The 17,754-nt window shown below is 49.2% G+C and overlaps 2 protein-coding genes across 2 annotated transcripts in view; both read right to left on the reverse strand.

The window, feature by feature from the left end:
- Positions 1 to 17,754, reverse strand: part of BABAM1 (BRISC and BRCA1 A complex member 1) — a 192,886-nt gene that overhangs the window by 92,054 nt on the left and 83,078 nt on the right. The window lies entirely within an intron of this gene.
- The window catches only part of NR2F6 (nuclear receptor subfamily 2 group F member 6), a 30,694-nt gene continuing 14,691 nt past the window's right edge, over positions 1,752 to 17,754 (reverse strand). The window contains exons 2-4 of the mRNA XM_081895756.1: positions 16,890 to 16,984; positions 10,746 to 11,270; positions 1,752 to 6,000 (exon numbers count right to left, since the gene is read on the reverse strand). Coding sequence (XP_081751882.1) covers positions 5,726 to 6,000; positions 10,746 to 11,270; positions 16,890 to 16,984 — 895 coding nt within the window. The 3' untranslated portion in view covers positions 1,752 to 5,725. The remainder of the gene's footprint in view (positions 6,001 to 10,745; positions 11,271 to 16,889; positions 16,985 to 17,754) is intronic.

Genomic DNA, 17,754 nt, shown 5'->3' on the forward strand with positions numbered 1-17,754 from the left:
TTGCTCCGGGTTGGACTAGATGACCCTTGGGGTCCCTTCCAGCTCAACATTAGGCAAATCTTAAATCAGGTCCCACCCACCGCAAAAAAAAAAGGATTTCATGCCATTGTGTGCTTCGCACTTCCCTGAGCGGCAAAGGAGTTAAACAGCAGCCAAGAATGCCGTATTTTTCGCTCCGTAAGACGCACTTTTCCCCTCCTAAAAAGTAAGGGGAAATGTGTGTGCATCTTATGGAGCAAATGCAGGGGGGAGGCAGGCAGGAAAAGCCCCCCAAGAGCTGCACACAAGCTTCACGCGGTTCTTGCAGGCTTTTCCCCTGGAGGGAGAAAGGACTGACTTTTTTTTTCTTGATTTCCCACTCTAAAAAAACTAGGTGCGCCTTATGGAGCGAAAAATACAGTAATTCTGAAACTTTTTGCCAGCATTTATGCCGGGTTTTCATAGAATTTGTTCTCCCTTCCCAAGTGAAGCCGGTGTACTGAGAAACCCATCACCCAACATCTTGGCAGTTTCATCATTACCTCCACACACTGATATATACCTGCTGCTAAAACTTTTTTGTGGAACGGGATGTTCCTGACGCACATCCGGAAACGCAGTGTTGCGTTGTGATTTCACATGCACAGAAAATCCAGAGAAAGGCTTTGCTTAGCCAAGTTTCAACTCAGCGGGGGGAAACCGGGTTTTGGCAAGGCAGGGCAGCGAACGGCGAGAAAAACTCTCAGACCCGGGGGAATTAATTGGCACACAAGAGTTAAAAACACAGAGAAGTCAAAGTGTGAATAGGGGGTAGGGGGGGCGTCCGATTCCAAAACAGAGAGACACCCCCAGCTATCAGGCGGCAGATGCCCGAATATTCACTCCCATTGATGCAGGTTCAAAACCAGCCGTCCAGTGACCCATCTACTGACTAATTCAGCTCTGTAAATATACGACCCCATTTATGCATGTTTGGGGGTTTATCGATTTGAGTGTGGGGCAGCTGGGGGTTTCAGAGGGGCTGGGGAGGGGGGTAACCAGTTGTGTGTATGTGCGTGTTTTTAATTGTTCCTTTAATAAAAGTGGGGAATGCTGGCTGTGAAGATCCAGGTGTGTTTTGTAGCCGTTTGAGATCAAATTGCAGAGCTGAAAGGGCCCCCCAGGGGTCCTCCAGACCAGCCCCTCACCCTGCGATTACAGAGGATCCCCAAAAGATGTCAGCTTTTTCTGGATTAAAATTAGAGGAGGGAGAAAGGTTGTTTTCTGCTGCTCCAGAGAAGCGGACACGAAGCAATGGATCCAAACTACAAGAAAGAAGATTCCACCTAAACATTAGGAAGAACTTCCTGACAGTAAGAGCTGTTTAACAGTGGAATTTGCTGCCAAGGAGTGTGGTGGAGTCTCCTTCTTTGGAGGTCTTTAAGCAGAGGCTTGACAACCATATGTCAGGAGTGCTCTGATGGTGTTTCCTGCTTGGCAGGGGGTTGGACTCGATGGCCCTTGGGGTCTCTTCCAACTCTATGATTCTAGTAAGTGGGAGCAATGGTTGTTCAGAAGAATCGCTGTCTCCAAATAGCTTTCTCCTCTGTGAATTTGTCCAGTCCTCTTTTAAAGCCTTCCAGCCTGCTTCCTGTGGCAGGATGTTCCACAGTTTAACTTTGTGCCGCAGGAAGGACTTTACCTGTGCTGAATCGTCTTAAAACAATGACACCGCTTCTCCCCACCCCCTCCAAACCCTTTCCCCTCCAATAAACACAAACCAACCACTGCCGTCCTAAGAAAAACAATATTTATTGTTTCATTGGCTGTGCATCAAATCAGAAAAGGAGGCGTCTGCAACAAAATCAAACCCGCCAGCCGTTCCTTCCCCTCTTTTCGACATTTTGGTTGGCACAAATCACCCTCTCCATCCATCCGGACCCCCAAATCCGGCTTCCACGAACGGGGGGGGGGGGGTAATTAATGAGTACGATTTGTATCCAAGGGACCTTGAACTCGGGACCACTAGCCACAGATGCTGGACACGGCCCCACTGAATCGAAACTTTGGGGGGACATTTCTCTCTCTATGGCTTTTAATTAAGAACGGTACCCAAACTCCCACAGAATTCAGAGAGACCTCAAAGTGCATAGTTTTTAGTTTTAAATTGGGTCCACTTACTGCCCGTGAGTTTCAGACAGAGAATAAACCTGGGATTTAATGGAACTGGGGGAGGGGGGGGACCTGGAAACTTTTTGCTATACAGAGCCCATGCTCTGGCCTTTTTCTCAAAAGAGACCATTAAGTTTATAGACCTCATGGTTCTGGGCTAAGGGCTGGCTCACAACTGAACACAGGCAGGCAGCAGCTCTGTGCCCACCCTCTTCGGAGACCGGACCAGGCAATTTCTGCATGGAGCCCCTGGCAAAACTTCCTCTTAAGAACTTTGCCTTCAAGGGGGGCTTGAAGAATAAGAGGGGCAGCAGCAGCTCTCAGCCATGGTAGTTCAATAGAGCCTCCAGTTTGAAGCGCAGTCTACCTCTGATGCTCGGGGCACGGGATTGGCCAGTGCGGGTCAGGTGGCAGATTCAACACACCCAGCCTGGCAGGGCCTAGCTCTGTTTGGGTTAGCTGCAATTCTTGCATTGCAGGGGGTAGATTGCCCTTTGGTTCCCTGCCAACCCTACAATTCTATGAAAAAAGCAAATTTCTTTATACCTCACCTGTGTCCTTCCCAACCCGGGACGTTCTTCAGGAACCTCACATCATAAAACTGGGATATATTTTTTTTAAAAAAAGCACATCTGATTTTCACCATTTAAAAAAAACAAAACAAAACATAATTTTATTCCAAGCGCAGAATCTGAATTTCCTTGATGCAGAATTGGGGGATAGATTGCATAGATTACAACCGGTACTTTGGATCTGGGAGACCTGAGTTAGAGGCACATCACTCCCATGGACTTGTAGAATGCAGGGGGAATAGTCCTCTGGCCTCAGTTTTCCCCTTCCGGAAAATGGGTTTGAGGGCAATTCACTGAGAGGACACACAAGCCAAGCGGAGATCCTTAGAGCAGGTCTGCAGGCTGGAGGGAAAAGAATGATCCATGACAAAAATAGCAGCCGGGGGGGGGGGGTTGTTTTCATTTTTTAGTGTCTCAGTCGAAACTGATCTGACCGGCAAAGGAAGCCGGAATCCAGTAGCAAAAAGAGGGAGATCGCTGTTTTTTCAAAGTCGTCAGTATATTTCAAATTGCATGCAGCTCAAAATTATTTTGCATAGCATCTTCAACAAACATGGAGGGAGCGCCCCCCAGCCGAGGCGGATTTCCCCCACTGCGGACGGAGAAGTGGGGCAGGCAGCTTCCATCACAAGTAAGGGGGCAGCGGTGCTGAGCATGTCAAAATGTGTCTCGTGTTTGTGGTGGACGGAAACCTGCTAGCGACCAAGTCCACCTCTGCAGGTTTGTTGTCCAAGCAGTTTGTTTATCCAGCCTGTGTTTTACGCTCTGTCCGGGAGCCCCTGAGAAGAGGAGGCTCACAGCACACACCCCGTTTGAGACCCCTTGGTCTTTCTGAGTTTGGGTCCTTGCCCCTAATGTAAGATTCTAGTCCTCATGGAGTCTAAATCAAGAGCCGATTTGTAAAAGCAGGAGCAATTGGAGGTGTCTTTCTCTGAGCCACACCCAGCTCTATGTTGCCTTACACTGGCTGGCAGCTTCTCCCCAGGGTTCGGGGGCAAGGGGTCGTTTGCAGCCTGACCTGGAGGAGCTAGACACTGTGTGAGTGCCTGGAGGTGGTTGGAGGGTGGATGGCGGCTAACAGATTGAGGTTGAATCCTGACAAGACAGAAGTACTGTTTTGGGGGGACAGGGGGTGGGCAGGTGTGGAGACTCCCTGGACCTGAATGGGGTAACTGTGCCCCCGAAGGACCAGGTGTGCAGCCTGGGAGACATTTTGGACTCACAGCTGTCCATGGAGGCGCAGGTCAATTCTGTGTCCAGGGCAGCTGTTTACCAGCTCCATCTGGTACGCAGGATGAGACCCTACCAGCCCGCGGACTGTCTCGCCAGAGTGGTGCATGCTCTGGTTATCTCCCACTTGGACCACTGCCATGCGCTCTACGTGGGGCTACCTTTGAAGGTTACCCAGAAACTACAACTAACCCAGGATGCAGCAGCTAGACTGGGGACTGGGAGCGGCCTCTGAGACCACATAACACCAGCCCTGAAAGACCTACTTTGGCTCCCAGGACATTTCCGGGCACAATTCAAAGTGTTCGTGCTGACCTTTAAAGCCCTAAACGGCCTCAGCCCAGTATACCTGAAGGAGCGTCTCCACCCCCATCGTTCAGCCCAGACACAGAGGTCCAGCTCCGAGGGCCTTCTGGCGGTTCCCTCTCTGCAAGAAGTGATGTTACAGGGAACCAGGCAAAGGGCCTTCTTGGTGGTGGCACCTTCCCTGCGGTACACTCTCCTGTCAGATGTCAACAACAACTACCTGACTTTTAGAAGACATCTGAAGGCATCCCTTGTTAGGGAAGTTTATAATGTTTGATGTTTTCTTCTATTTTTAATATCCTGTTGGAAGCCGCCCAGAGCGGCTGGGAAGGCCTGGCCAGATGGGCGGGGTATAATAAATTATTATTATTCAGGGTGCAGAGGGGGTGTCCCATCGCTGAGCTGTGCCCCCACCCTGGAAGGCTGGCAGTACCTAGACAGTAATGCAAGATTCTAGTCCTAGTGTTACTGGCAGTGAATCAAGACTCTGGTCCACATGAGTCTGAACTGCAGGCAGATCCAAATAGGAGCACAGGAAATTATACTGAGTCCACGTAACCTGGGGGAGCACCTGCCTGGGTCTTCTGCCCAAAGGTCCTTTAAGCTGAAGATGCCAGAAGCTGGACCTGGTGCCTTCTGCACGCGCTTAGGGGCGCTCTTTGCTTGCGGGAAAGAAAATTCTCCTATCTGCCTTGGTTCCACGCAGGGTTGCACCCTGACATCTGGGAAGTTTGAACGTTAGGTGCACCCCAAACTAACGCCCCCCACACCTCACCCCATTGCAAAAAAAGATTTTTCTCTCAAAATACCTCCCCGCTTCGAAGTATGCAAAAATCTGGCTTGCTTCCAGGCTTGCAGATTTGCACTGGGGACCCAATCCACCTCGGTCTCGGTTCACGGCTGCTTTGGGGCTCCCCGTCACCCCAGACCCCTTGGCCACACTGGTTGGGTGGTGGGGTGTCACATAACATCTGGGGAGGGGCATCAGGCGGCAGAAGGCGGATCGAGAGAAATGGGGGTGAGAGGGGAGGTTGGGAGAGGGGGTCAGGCTCCCCCCCTCTCATGAGACCCAAGTATCAAGGAAGTTGGGGGGGCATAAGCAAAGCCCCAGCAAAGCCTCCAGGGGAACCGTCCGTCTGCTCGAAGCTTGGAGTGGATAAACGAAACAAAACCAGGAAAACGAAACCAAGGACGCTACATTTCCCGCGCCCACAACGGAACGGAAAAGGAGACCTTCCCAACGGACGCCCGCCCTGCCCCTCTCTTGGCACTGGGTGGGGGTAGAGGCAGTCACAGCAGGGAGGGTGACCCCCCCACCCCACCCCCTGAAACGGGGAAAAAATTGCACAGAGTTCGCCGCCTCGATTTGGGGGAATCGGGTGGTGCCGGGGGACATCCAGGCTGTCGGTGCGGCGGCCGCGGGAACGGACAGGGCAGATGTGGGGCTGGAAGGCAGGTCCCGGGAACTCCGCGCGCTCGTCGTCTCCTCACTGCCCCGTCCCGTAGGGCCAGTTGAAGGTGCTTCCCGAGAGGAGCATGTCCCTGATAAGCGTCTCAATGGGGGTCTTGCCCACCAGTCTCATGAAGAAGAGCTGCGAGATGAGGGAGGCGGGGACGGCCCGCAGCGCAGGGAGGCGAAGCAAGAGTCTGCCGAAGCGCTGGGGCTGCGAGGGGTACTGCGAGCGGACGTACTCCGTCAGCGCCACCTGCGCTTTCTCTTGCAGGCTCTCCACGTGAGCAGGGTCCGAGAGGCCGCAGGCGTCTGAAACAGAGGAGACGGTTATAATAATAATAATAATTTATTGTTTGTACCCCGCCCATCCGGCTGGGTTTCCCCAGCCACTCTGGGCAGCTTCCAGAGAGACCGAAAATACACTAAAATGTCACACATTAAAAACTTCCCCTAACAGGGCTGCCTTCAGATGTCTTCTGAATGTCAGGTAGTTGTTTATTGCTTTCACATCTGGTGGGAGGGCGTTCCACAGGGCGGGCGCCACCACTGAGAAGGCCCTCTGCCTGGTTCCCAGTAGCTTTGCTTCTCACAATGAGGGAACCGCCAGAAGGCCCTCGGTGCTGGACCGCAGCGTCCGGGCAGAACGATGGGGGTGGAGACGCTCCTTCAGGTATACTGGGCTAAGGCCATTTAGGGCTTTAAAGGTCAGCACCAACATTTTGAATTGTGCTCGGAAACCTACTGGAAGCCAATGTAGGTCTTTCAAGACCAGTGTTATGTGGTCTCAGCGGCCGCCCCCAGTCACCAGTCTAGCTGCCGCATTCTGGATTAGCTGTAGTTTCTGTATCACCTTTAAAGGTAGCCCCACATAGAGCGCATTGCAGTAGTCCAAGCGGGAGATAACCAGAGCATGCACCACTCTGGCGAGACAGTCTGCGGGCAGGTAGGGTCTCAGCCTACGTACCAGATGGAGCTGGTGGACAGCTGCCCTGGATACAGAATTGACCTGCGCCTCCATGGACAGCTGTGAATCCAAAATGACTCCCAGGCTGCACACCTGATCCTTCAGGGGCACAGTTACCCCATTCAGGACCAGGGAGTCCCCCACACCTGCCCGCCCCCTGTCCCCCAAGAACAGCACTTCTGTCTTGTCAGCATTCAACCTCAATCCATTAGCCGCCATCCATCCTCCTTAGCGTTCGCGAGAGCCCCATCCTCTCCCCAAATAACTCTGAGAACCGAGGGACACAGATAGACTGCCCATAGGCCTGGAGGCTCCACATAGGCCTGGAGGCTGCTGGATCAAGCCAAAGTGTGTGACCAACAGGAAGAAATATGATTTAGAATATGATAGACAAAAATGGAGTGAAGAGTTAGGGGCACAGATAACAAATGATATATGAGAGTCAAGTATAAAATCAACAGAAATAGCCTCTGTGGATCTAAGACTAAGACTTATTCAGCAGCAAATAATATTCAGAGTCCACTGGACTTCAGCAAAAACTCTACCAGAGGAAAATAACAAGTGCAGACGACTGCTAGAGGTATGGGAGTAAAAGTGCGAACTTAGTATATATGTTGATGAACTGCCCGATGATAAGGTCATTTTGGTGCAAGGTGAGGACATTTATAGCAAGACTAATAAAAAGAAATTGTTATTTAGGTGAATTGAATTTAATTCTAAATTATATTGCGGAAACGTGGGAGATTACAAGGGGTCAAAAAAAAAATGGATGTACCATGCCATATTAGAAGCAAAAAAACTTGTTTTGATGAATTGGAAGAGCCGCAAAAAGATTCCATTGAGCACAGGGATTGACGATATGGACAGACTAGCTACATACGAACGAACTGCATGTTGACTCAAATTAAGAATGGATAAATATGAAGAAATCTGGAAGGAATATTTAAGCGATAAGGCGGACAGTGGTGGGAAGTAGGGGGAGGAGAGAGAGGTGGGGAAATATTGTTAAAAAGGTGTAGTCATTGGTATATCAGTCTTCAAATCTGAACTGTTAAATTGTGTTATTATGGTTTTTGTTGTATGTGTTTTTTGCGGTTGTTGTTTGTACTGAAAAAAATGATTAAATAAATAAAATAAAATAAGTCAAAGTGTGTTGGGGGGGGGTAGAGACACGTCTCTACTTCTGATAAGCTCCGACAGTAGAGACTCTCTCATGGTGGCGGGTTCGAGTCCTACGTTGGCCAAATGATTCCTCCATTGCAGGGGGTTGAGCTAGATGACCCTTGGGTCCCTTCCAATGCTACAATTCTATGATCCTGTCCTCACAGTGGCTGAATACCCCTGAGAAACTAGGAACCGAGATAGACTGCCTCTGGACGTAAAGGTTCCACAAAGATACCAGAAGAGGTTGGCCGCTGGATCAAGCCAAAGAGAGCGGCCCATCTAATCTGGAATCCTTTTTGCACAGTGTACAGTTACCCACAGCATCTTAAAAAGAAGAGACATCACCTTGCCAACAAAGGTCCGTATAGTTAAAGCTCTGGTTTCCCCAGTAGTGATGTATGGAAGTGAGAGCTGGACCATCAAGAAGGCTGATTGCCGAAGAATGGATGCTTTTGAATTGTGGTGCTGGAGGAGACTCTTGAGAGTCCCATGGACTGCAAGAAGATCAAACCTCTCCATTCTGAAGGAAATCAGCCCTGAGTGCTCCCTGGAAGGACAGATCCTGAAGCTGAGGCTCCAAGACTTTGGCAACCTAATGAGAAGAGAAGACTCCCTGGAAAAGACCCTGATGTTGGGAAAGATGGAGGGCACAAGGAGAAGGGGGCGACAGAGGAAGAGATGGTGGGACGGTGTTCTCGAAGGTGCCAGCATGCGTCTGACCAAACTGCGGGAGGCAGTGGAAGACAGGAGGGCCTGGCGTGCTGGTCCAGGGGGTCACGAAGAGGCGGACACAACTAAACAACTAAACAACAACACAATTACCCATTAGGAACCCAGATAGACTGCCACTGGGCAGGCAGGCTCGCACTCTGCCTCACCACAAGGTGGCACTGCCTCCATGCGCGCCACTCGCAGACGAGAAATGGCGAAGAGGGAGCATGAATCGCAAGCTCTGTGGCCGGCAGAGGGTCCCATTCCTCCTCAGCGTCCTTGCGGCTTCCGCAACTGTCATCGAAGCACTGGCATTTTGCCAAAGCCAGGGAGCCGGCAAAGCAAAAAGCTTTGCAAAAGCTGAGCTGCAGGAAGCAAACTCACCATGACCCCAGTCGCTCTGGGTGCCTTCAAACCAAGAACACCTCAAAACACCGGTCGCTGAGACTGTTATTCTCAGGGTTGTGGATTTGAGAACCACGTGGGGCGAAAGATTCCAGCACTGCTAGATGACCGGCGGGGTCTATGATTCCAACTCTATGATTCTACAGTCACACATCAAAAGCTTCATGATTCAGGGCTACCTTCGGAGGTCTACAGAAAGTCATATAATTTATATCTAATAATAATAATAATAATAATAATAATAATAATAATAATAATAATAATAATAATTATAATTATAATTATAATTTATTACTAATGGTTCATTTGTGGTCTCATTGTTTTATTTTATCCATCAGTGGCAGCTCCCCTGTGGAACGCCCTCCCATCAGATGTCAAGGAGATCAAAGAACTACACAACTTTTAGAGGACATCTGAAGGCAGCCCTGTATCGGGAGGTTTTCAATGTTTGACTTTTATTATGTTTCCAGATGTGCTGGGAGCTGCCCAGAGTGGCTGGGGCAGCCCAGCCAGATGGGCAAGGTATAAATAATTAAATTATAATTATAATTTAGGGACGCGGGTGGTGCTGTGGGTTAAACCACAGAGCCTAGGACTTGCCGATCAGAAGGTCGGCAGTTCAAATCCCCACAACGGGCTAAGCTCCTCTTGCTCGGAGCAGTTTGAAAGCACATCAAAGTGCAAGTAGATAAATAGGTACTGCTCCGGCGGGAAAGTAAACGGCGTTTCCGTGCGCTGCTCTGTTTCGCCAGAAGCGGCTCAGTCATGCTGGCCACATGACCCGGAAGCTGTACGCCGGCTCCCTTGGCCAATAAAGCGAGATGAGCGCCGCAACCCCAGAGTCGGCCACGACTGGACCTAATGGTCAGGGGTCCCTTTACCTTTACTATAATTATATTATAATATTATAATATTTATAATATTATAATATTTATAATTATACCAACTCCTCTGGTCCTTTTTGGAAATAGGAGTCTTTGGAAATATTTTTTGAAATACAGCGGTGCATTGGTTTTTGAACTTAATCCGTTCCAAGAATCTATTTGACTCCCAAAACCGTTCGAAAACCAAGGCATGGCTTCCGATTGGCTGCACTACAAGCAAGAAGCCACACCAGACAATCGGCTTCCGAAAAACATTCGCAAACCAGAACACTCACTTCCGGGTTTGCGGCATTCGGGAGCCAATTTGTTCGGCAACTAAGCCGTTTTGAGAACCGAGGTACCACTGTATTTGAAAAAAAAATATCATGGTTATATGAAAACGTATGTAGGATTTGAAGTATAGCAGCAGATGAGAGAATTGGTAGGTTAATCATTTAGAATTAATGTATCTAATGGGTAAAATATAAGTCATATAGCAGCTTAATGAGGAAAGGAAAGAACTCCATGGAATGGAAGTCAAAGGATATGAGAGATTTGTTTTGAGGTTTAAAATAATTTCCACAAATTGAAAAGTTCATTTAAATGTTTTAAAGAAATAATCAAATAATATCTTAAACAACTGTTATATTATATAATTAATACCTGATAATTATAACTAATTGCACAATTATGAAAATATATAATAATTATTATTATATAATAATAATGCTATACAATAAAATTGTTGTTGTTGTTGTTGTTACTGCTCTGCTTCTTAGTACTGTGATTTTATGCCATTTTGATTTACTTCAACAAAGCATTTTCATCCAGAGAGAGAAAAACCTCCAAATTCAGGGAGCAATTCTGCAACAGCCAAACACGCGGCTTGGCTCACTCGCTCGAGCCGCCTCAATACAGCCGGGAATGGCTCCGGCCGGTGTGCTCACCTGGGGTGAAGAGGGCGATGGCTTTGAGGCAGCTGTACTCCGCCAGGTCCACCTGCAGCCGGTTGAGCTTCTCCACCTGGTCCTGGAAGATGCGGATCTGGTCCATGAAGGAGACCACGCGGTCGGCCGACATGGGAGCCGCGTGGAAACCGGCGGCAGCCAGCAGCGGCGCCATGTGCAGCGGCAGAGCAGACTGCGCGGCGTTGAGGACGAAGAGCTCGCTCCAGCTGAGCCTCAGCAGCGCCACCTGGTCCGAGACGGGCAGGTCGGGGAAGAAGGGGATGTTTCGCGCCCACTCCACCGTGCTGAAGAGGAGCCGCGCCGCCAACTCGCAGATGTTATCAATGCCCATCACGCTGCCTTGCTGGGCGTACTGGGAGCTGAAGCGCGCGGTGGGGTAGGGCTCGGCGCGGAGAAGCTGTGAAATCAGCTCCGAGACGGGCTGCCCGTTGTAGTATTCGCCGCTGGGCAGGGCGTTGGGGCTGGCGCTGGAGTGGGTGGGAGGGATCCGGCCCCTCTGGACGGCTGAGGGAAGCAAGCAGAGAGAACTGGTTAAGGCCAGAGTGGTGCATGCTCTGGTTATCTCCCGCCTGGACTACTGCAATGCGCTCTACATGGAGCTACCTTTGAAGGTGACCCGGAAACTGCAACTAATCTACCTCTCTTTCAAATCAGAACCAGTGAAGGTGGTGAAGGTCCTGTGTGAGTGTCTGGAGGCGGTTGGAGGATGGATGGCGGCTAACAAATTGAGGTTGAATCCTGACAAAACAGAAGTACCGTTTCTGGGGGACAGGAGGAGGGCTCCTGCTCAGGTGCTTTCTTCCACCTAACAACATCATTAAATACCCCCAAGTACTGTTTTGGGGGGACAGCGGGCGGGCTGGTGTGGAGGACTCCCTGGTCCTGAATGGGGTAACTGTGCCCCTGAAGGACCAGGTACGCAGCCTGGGAGTCATTCTGGACTCACAGCTGTCCATGGAGGCACAGGTCAAATCCGTGTCCAGGGCAGCTGTTTACCAGCTCCATCTGGTACGCAGGCTGAGACCCTCCCTGCCTGCGGACTGCCTCACCAGAGTGGTGCATGCTCTGGGTATCTCCCGCTTGGACTACTGCCATGCACTCTACGTGGGGCTACCTTTGAAGGTGACCCGGAAACTACAACTAATCCAGAATGCGGCAGCTAGTCTTGTGACTGGGAGCGGCCGCCGAGACCACATAACACCGGTCTTGAAAGTTCAGTGAAACGAGTTTTGTAGCCGGCATCTCGTTAAGTCTTTGTTTAATTCTAGGTTAACGTATTCCTTAAACTTTTTGATTTTTGTTATTTAATTTAACTTGATAGTCGATTACTTCTCGTTTCAGGGTCTTCTGCAGCAGTAGCAGAACCACAGCAGGAACCACAGAGGTCATCCTGCCCACCCCACCCCCCTGCAAATGCCAGAATCTTCGGCTCAGCAGGATCCTCTGGGCCAAAGGGAACTTTCTGGGGTCTGATCCAGCAAAGGCAGCAAAAGGTTCTCCAAATGCATCGCAGGGGGGTTGGACTAGATGACCTGTGGGGAACCCCTCCAACGCTGCTATTCTATGACTCTATCCCGTTCCCAATGAAGGGAGGAGCTCGTAAGCAGGATCCGAGGCCAAGATCTCCCCCGGGTGGCAAGCGAGGGGCATGATCACGAGACCTGTGGAAACGGGGCCAAAAATCCAAACAAAGGAATAATTTGGTGCTCGCTCTCTCGCTCTCAAGATGGTATTTGGCTCTCCAGCTGTGACCTTTACTGCTACTGAGTCATATGACCTGCCAGCCTGCAGGCTCCCTTCCTCACCCGCCTGTAAAATCCTGCGCTCTCCAAACAAACACCACCTGTTTTACCGGTTTGACAGCGACCCGCTGGGCCCTCCGGCAGCCTTGAAGGCAAGCAGCTCACTCCGCAAAAGCGAGGGCCTCTTGACTCCGCACCAGGTCCCATGTTAACCTGCCTCCCCAGCCATCTCACGCTCCTAGTCCTCAGCTTCCCCTTTGCTCTGGGCTTGCCGATCAGAAGGTCAGTAGTTCGAATCCCAGCGACGGGGTGAGCTCCCGTTGCTCGGTCCCTGCTCCTGCCAACCTAGCAGTTTGAAAGCATGCCAGCGCAAGTGGATAAATAGGTACCACTCTGGCGGGAAGGTAAACGGCGTTTCCATGCGCTGCTCTGGTTCGCCAGAAGCGGCTTAGTCATGCTGGCCACATGACCGGAAGCTGTACACCGACTCCCTTGGCCAGTAAAGCGAGATGAGCGTCACAACCCCAGAGTCGGCCACAACTGGACCTAATGGTCAGGGGTCCCTTTACCTTTACTTTTACCTATGACTTCCCTAAGGACACGGGTGGTGCTGTGGTCTAAACCACTGAGCCTCTTGGGCTTGCCAATCAGAAGGCTGGCGGTTCGAATCCCCGCGATGGAGTGAGCTCCCGTTGCTCGGTCCCTGCTCCTGCCAACCTAGCAGTTCGAAAGCACCTCAAAGTGCAAGTAGATAAATAAGCACCGCTCTGGTGGGAAGGTAAGCGGCGTTTCCGTGTGCAGCTCTGGTTCGCCAGAAGCGGCTTAGTCCTGCTGGCTACATGACCCGGAAGCTGTACGCCGGCTCCCTCGGCCAATAAAGCGAGATGAGCGCCGCAACCCCAGAGTCGGCCATGACTGGACCTAATGGTCAGGGGTCCCTTTACCTTTACCTTAAACAGACTGGTGCAGCTTTCTAAGATGCAGTTTTAGAAACTCAAGATAGATGAGCTAGGCGCCAAATGGCTCCTAAAACCAAGGTTTCAGTCGCCAATACATGTGAAATTTGTGGAAATATATAGCTGAAAAATAAAATAAAAAGTGGTGAAGATATTAATAGGCAAGATGTTAAATTGTTTTTATATGCAACAACAGCGGCAAGAGCAATGTTAGCCCAGAAATGGAAGCGAGAAGAAATTCCAAAGAAAGAAGAATGGCAGACAAAATTAATGGACTATGCAGAAATAGATAAAATGACAGGAAGGGTTCGAAACCAGAAATTCACAGAAGATTGGAAGAAATATACAAACTATTTGAAGAGCAACTGTAATCAACAAATTACGCTAGTAGGACTACAAGACGTTTTGTAAGGAGAAATATATGAAATATTGTAAAGTAGAGAAAGAATAGAGATTTTAGTTTTGAGAGTTAAATGTAATAGTGGAAGTAAGAAATGTATATTAAGTGAATAGACTGGAAAATTTTCAGATGTGGTTGATGGAAGTAAAAAAAAATGGTGTAAGAAATGAAAGTATGTTTAATTACTGTTGAAAATGATATGTTGAAAAAATTATCAAAATTTGTATCAAAAAAATAAAATAAAAAGTAAAACATATCATAGCCAAATGGCTTCTTAAACTGAGGCTACGGTCTCCAAAACAGAATTCCCACTTGGCATTTTGGGGCAAGTCTTATTTTCCAAATAATGGACTCATTGTGAGTGATTCTCACTTAAACATCTGCCTAGTTCAGAGGACAACCTTGAGCCAGGTTGAGAACTTTGAGAGCTTAAAAAAGGAAAGTCACTTGATCCAGGGACAATCCGTATACTATATACTGGCTTGTTCTGACTTCTTTTTCTTAATGGTGACACGGACCATTCATAAAGTAGGAATATCCTTCACGACTCTGAGCAGGGCAGTGGGGGAAGCGAAGACAAGCAACAACAATTCACTATAACGTTGTTCACTGCTCCTGCTCAGGCTGCACAGAGAAAGCATTTTGGTTCCTGAAATTCATGCTGATTGTGAAACCTGGCTCCCAGGCATCTTCACTCAGTTGCAAGTGGATGAAAGGTAAAGGTAAAGCGACCCCTGAACATAGGTCCAGTCATGGCCGACTCTGGGGTTGCAGCACTCATCTCGCTTTACTGGCTGAGGGAGCCGGCCTACAGCTTCCGGATCATGTGGCCAGCATGACTAAGCCGCTTCTGGCGAACCAGAGCAGTGCATGGAAACGCCGTTTACCTTCCCGCCGGAGTGGTACCTATTTATCTACTGGCACTTTGAAGTGCTTTTGAACTGCTAGGTTGGCAGGAGCAGGGACCGAGCAATGGGAGCTCACCCCGTCGCGGGGATTCGAACCGCCAACCTTCTGATCGGCAAGTCCTAGGCTCTGTGGTTTAACCCACAGCGCCACCCGTATCCCTCAAATGGCTGAGTCAGGTGCAAAATACATTTGACTCCTGGCTTATTTTGAACCCTGGTTCTGCTGCGTTCCAGCTGGCGCCAGGCACTTTGACCCAGGGTTATCCGTGCCAGTGTCGGACTTTTGACCCCTTTGCATTGCTGACGTACGGCAGCTCCTAAGCATTGATTCCCTGACACAACTCTCTTTCAGGTCGGGTCTGTGGGTGGCTGGCAGATTTCACCAAAGGTCAGCCCGTCTGCAAAGTTGAGTCCTGCCAGTTGAGTCCACTTCTGCCATCCAGCGGGTACTGGGTGCCAGCCGTGCCAGACGCTCAGCGGAACAAAAATTAAAAAATAGATTATAGAAGACAGAATGGATTGGAACTTAAAGAATGGACATCATATGTAGCTGCAGAGAGCCAGGAGTCCTTTTACTCTACTGGACCATCAAGAAGGCTGATGGCCGAAGAATGGATGCTTTTGAATTCTGGTGCTGGAGGAGAGACTGGAGAGTCCCATGGACTGCAAGAAGATCAAACCTCTCCATTCGGAAGGAAATCAGCCCTGAGTGCTCACTGGAAGGACAGATCCTGAAGCTGAGGCTCCAAGACTTTGGCCACCTCTTGAGAAGAGAAGACTCCCTGGGAAAGACCCTGATGTTGGGAAAGATGGAGGGCACAAGGAGAAGGTGACGACAGAGGACGAGATGGTGGGACAGTGTTCTCGAAGCTACCAGCATGAGTTTGACCAAACTGTGGGAGGCAGCGGAAGACAGGAGGGCCTGGCGTGCTCTGGTCCAGGGGGTCACGAAGAGGCGGACACGACTAAACAACAAAAGTTTTTTTCATTTTTTCCTTCTTTTCCTTTTCTCTTGCTTTCTCCTTGGGGACCAGCAGCTGCCTCTTACCCTAACCTACCTCACAGGGTTGATGTAAGGATAAAAATGGAGAGGAGAGGATAAAAAATCTGTTAAGGTTGGTGGGCAAAGACATACCACATATAGGGGGGGGGGCTTTTTATATGCAACAGCTGCCAGGGTAGCAATTGCCACTAAATGGAAATCTCAGGACAAACCATCGAAGGAAGAGTGGATTTGTAAATTGAGTATATAAAATTGGCAAAATTAACTTCAATTATAAGATATCAATCAAATCAAAAGTTAAGAACGGCGTGGAAGCATTTCGAAGATTGTATGTCAAAATATTGTTCTAAAAATGACACACTAATAGGCTTAGAATAAAAAAATGTAAGCGATAACAAAACTAATAAAGAAGGAAGGAAAAATCAGAACGTAACAAAAATAATTTATCATAGAATGCAAGGGGGAAAGGTAGAAAGAAATACACAAAAGTCGAATTGCTGTGGAGGGAAGTAGTGGGTAGGTGGTGGGTTTTATAATTAAGTAGCTGATTTAATCTAGGTACAGTGGTACCTCGGGTTACATACGCTTCAGGTTACAGACTCCGCTAACCCTGAAATAGTGCTTCAGGTTAAGAACTTTGCTTCAGGATGAGAACAGAAATCGTGCTCTGGTGGTGCAGCAGCAGCAGCAGACCCCATTAGCTAAAGTGGTGCTTCAGGTTAAGAACAATTTCAGGTTAAGTACGGCCCTCCGGAACGAATTAAGTACTTAACCCGAGGTACCATTGTATTATATTTTATGTGAGGGAATCATTGGGAATTTTGGTTATTATGCATCTATGTTACGTTTCAATAAAGATCTTGGGGGGGGGGATGGAGAGGAGGGGAGGAAAGATGGGATTCAGAAACACGAGGATGAAAATAAACCCCAAAATAAGTGATACATCTGATGACATGAGTTGTGTGATGTAGCACGAAATAAATTCGGCAGCTTTTGAGGTTCTGCAAGGGACCTCGGTTAACAGACATATGTGTCGTCCTCCTTGGAGTTTGTATCTCTCCAAATATCACACACACACAAACACACACACACACACCCCAGAACTGGCGAGTACCTTCTTTCCTCATCCCGACGCGGAAACACTTTTTCAGACGGCAATACTGGCATTGATTGCGGTGGTGCTGGTCGATCTGGCAGTCACGGTTCGACCTAGGTTAAAACAGAAACCATGAGAGAAGCTGCCTCCTTCCTCCCGTTTACACACACGGCCGTCCCGTCTCTTTGAGGAAATGCACATATTGTTAAAAAATAAAAGGTGAACCTCTCCGTAAGCCACCCAGTGCCAGAAATTCCCCAGGCGCATTTTGCAAGGGTTAACAAAGCAGCAGCCACAAAAAACAAGCTAAGCACTACAATTCAAGCAAAAGTCGTGTTATATGATTGACACATTTATAATCTGTAAAACGACATTAGCAACGTTTGGCCAAATAGCCACGGAAAAATAAACTGAGTGGAAGTGGTTCTCCAGGGTTTCGGACTTGGGGAATCTCTCCTATTTCTACCTTGGAACACTGTTAGAAATTAGGCAGGTGCCAGGCGCGTTTTGCAACTGCCGTGGGTCCCATTGCAACCACATGGAGATCTCTGGGTGCCAGCCTGGCCACTGACATCTCCACCTGGCTGGCCCCTCCAGCTTTCTTAAGCAGACAAGCACAAGAGCTGATTTATTGCTTTTATCTCCCACCTTTTTCTCCAAGGACTACACGGTTCACCCCCCCCCCTCCTCAGTTAATCCCTACAACGACCCTGAGAGGTAGGCTAAGAGGCTGGGAGTGACTCCAAGGTCACGTAGTGAGCTCCATGACTGAGTGGGGATTTGAACCCTGGAACCCTGGTCTCCCGGGTCCTAGTCTGCCATTCTCACCACTACGCCACCCTGCCTTCCTAGAGCACGTCTGCTAGGGGCAGGCTCTATATAT

This window comes from Podarcis melisellensis (assembly GCF_964234715.1).
Source record: "Podarcis melisellensis genome assembly, chromosome: 18".
In the NCBI taxonomy this organism is placed as follows: Eukaryota; Metazoa; Chordata; class Lepidosauria; order Squamata; family Lacertidae; genus Podarcis; species Podarcis melisellensis.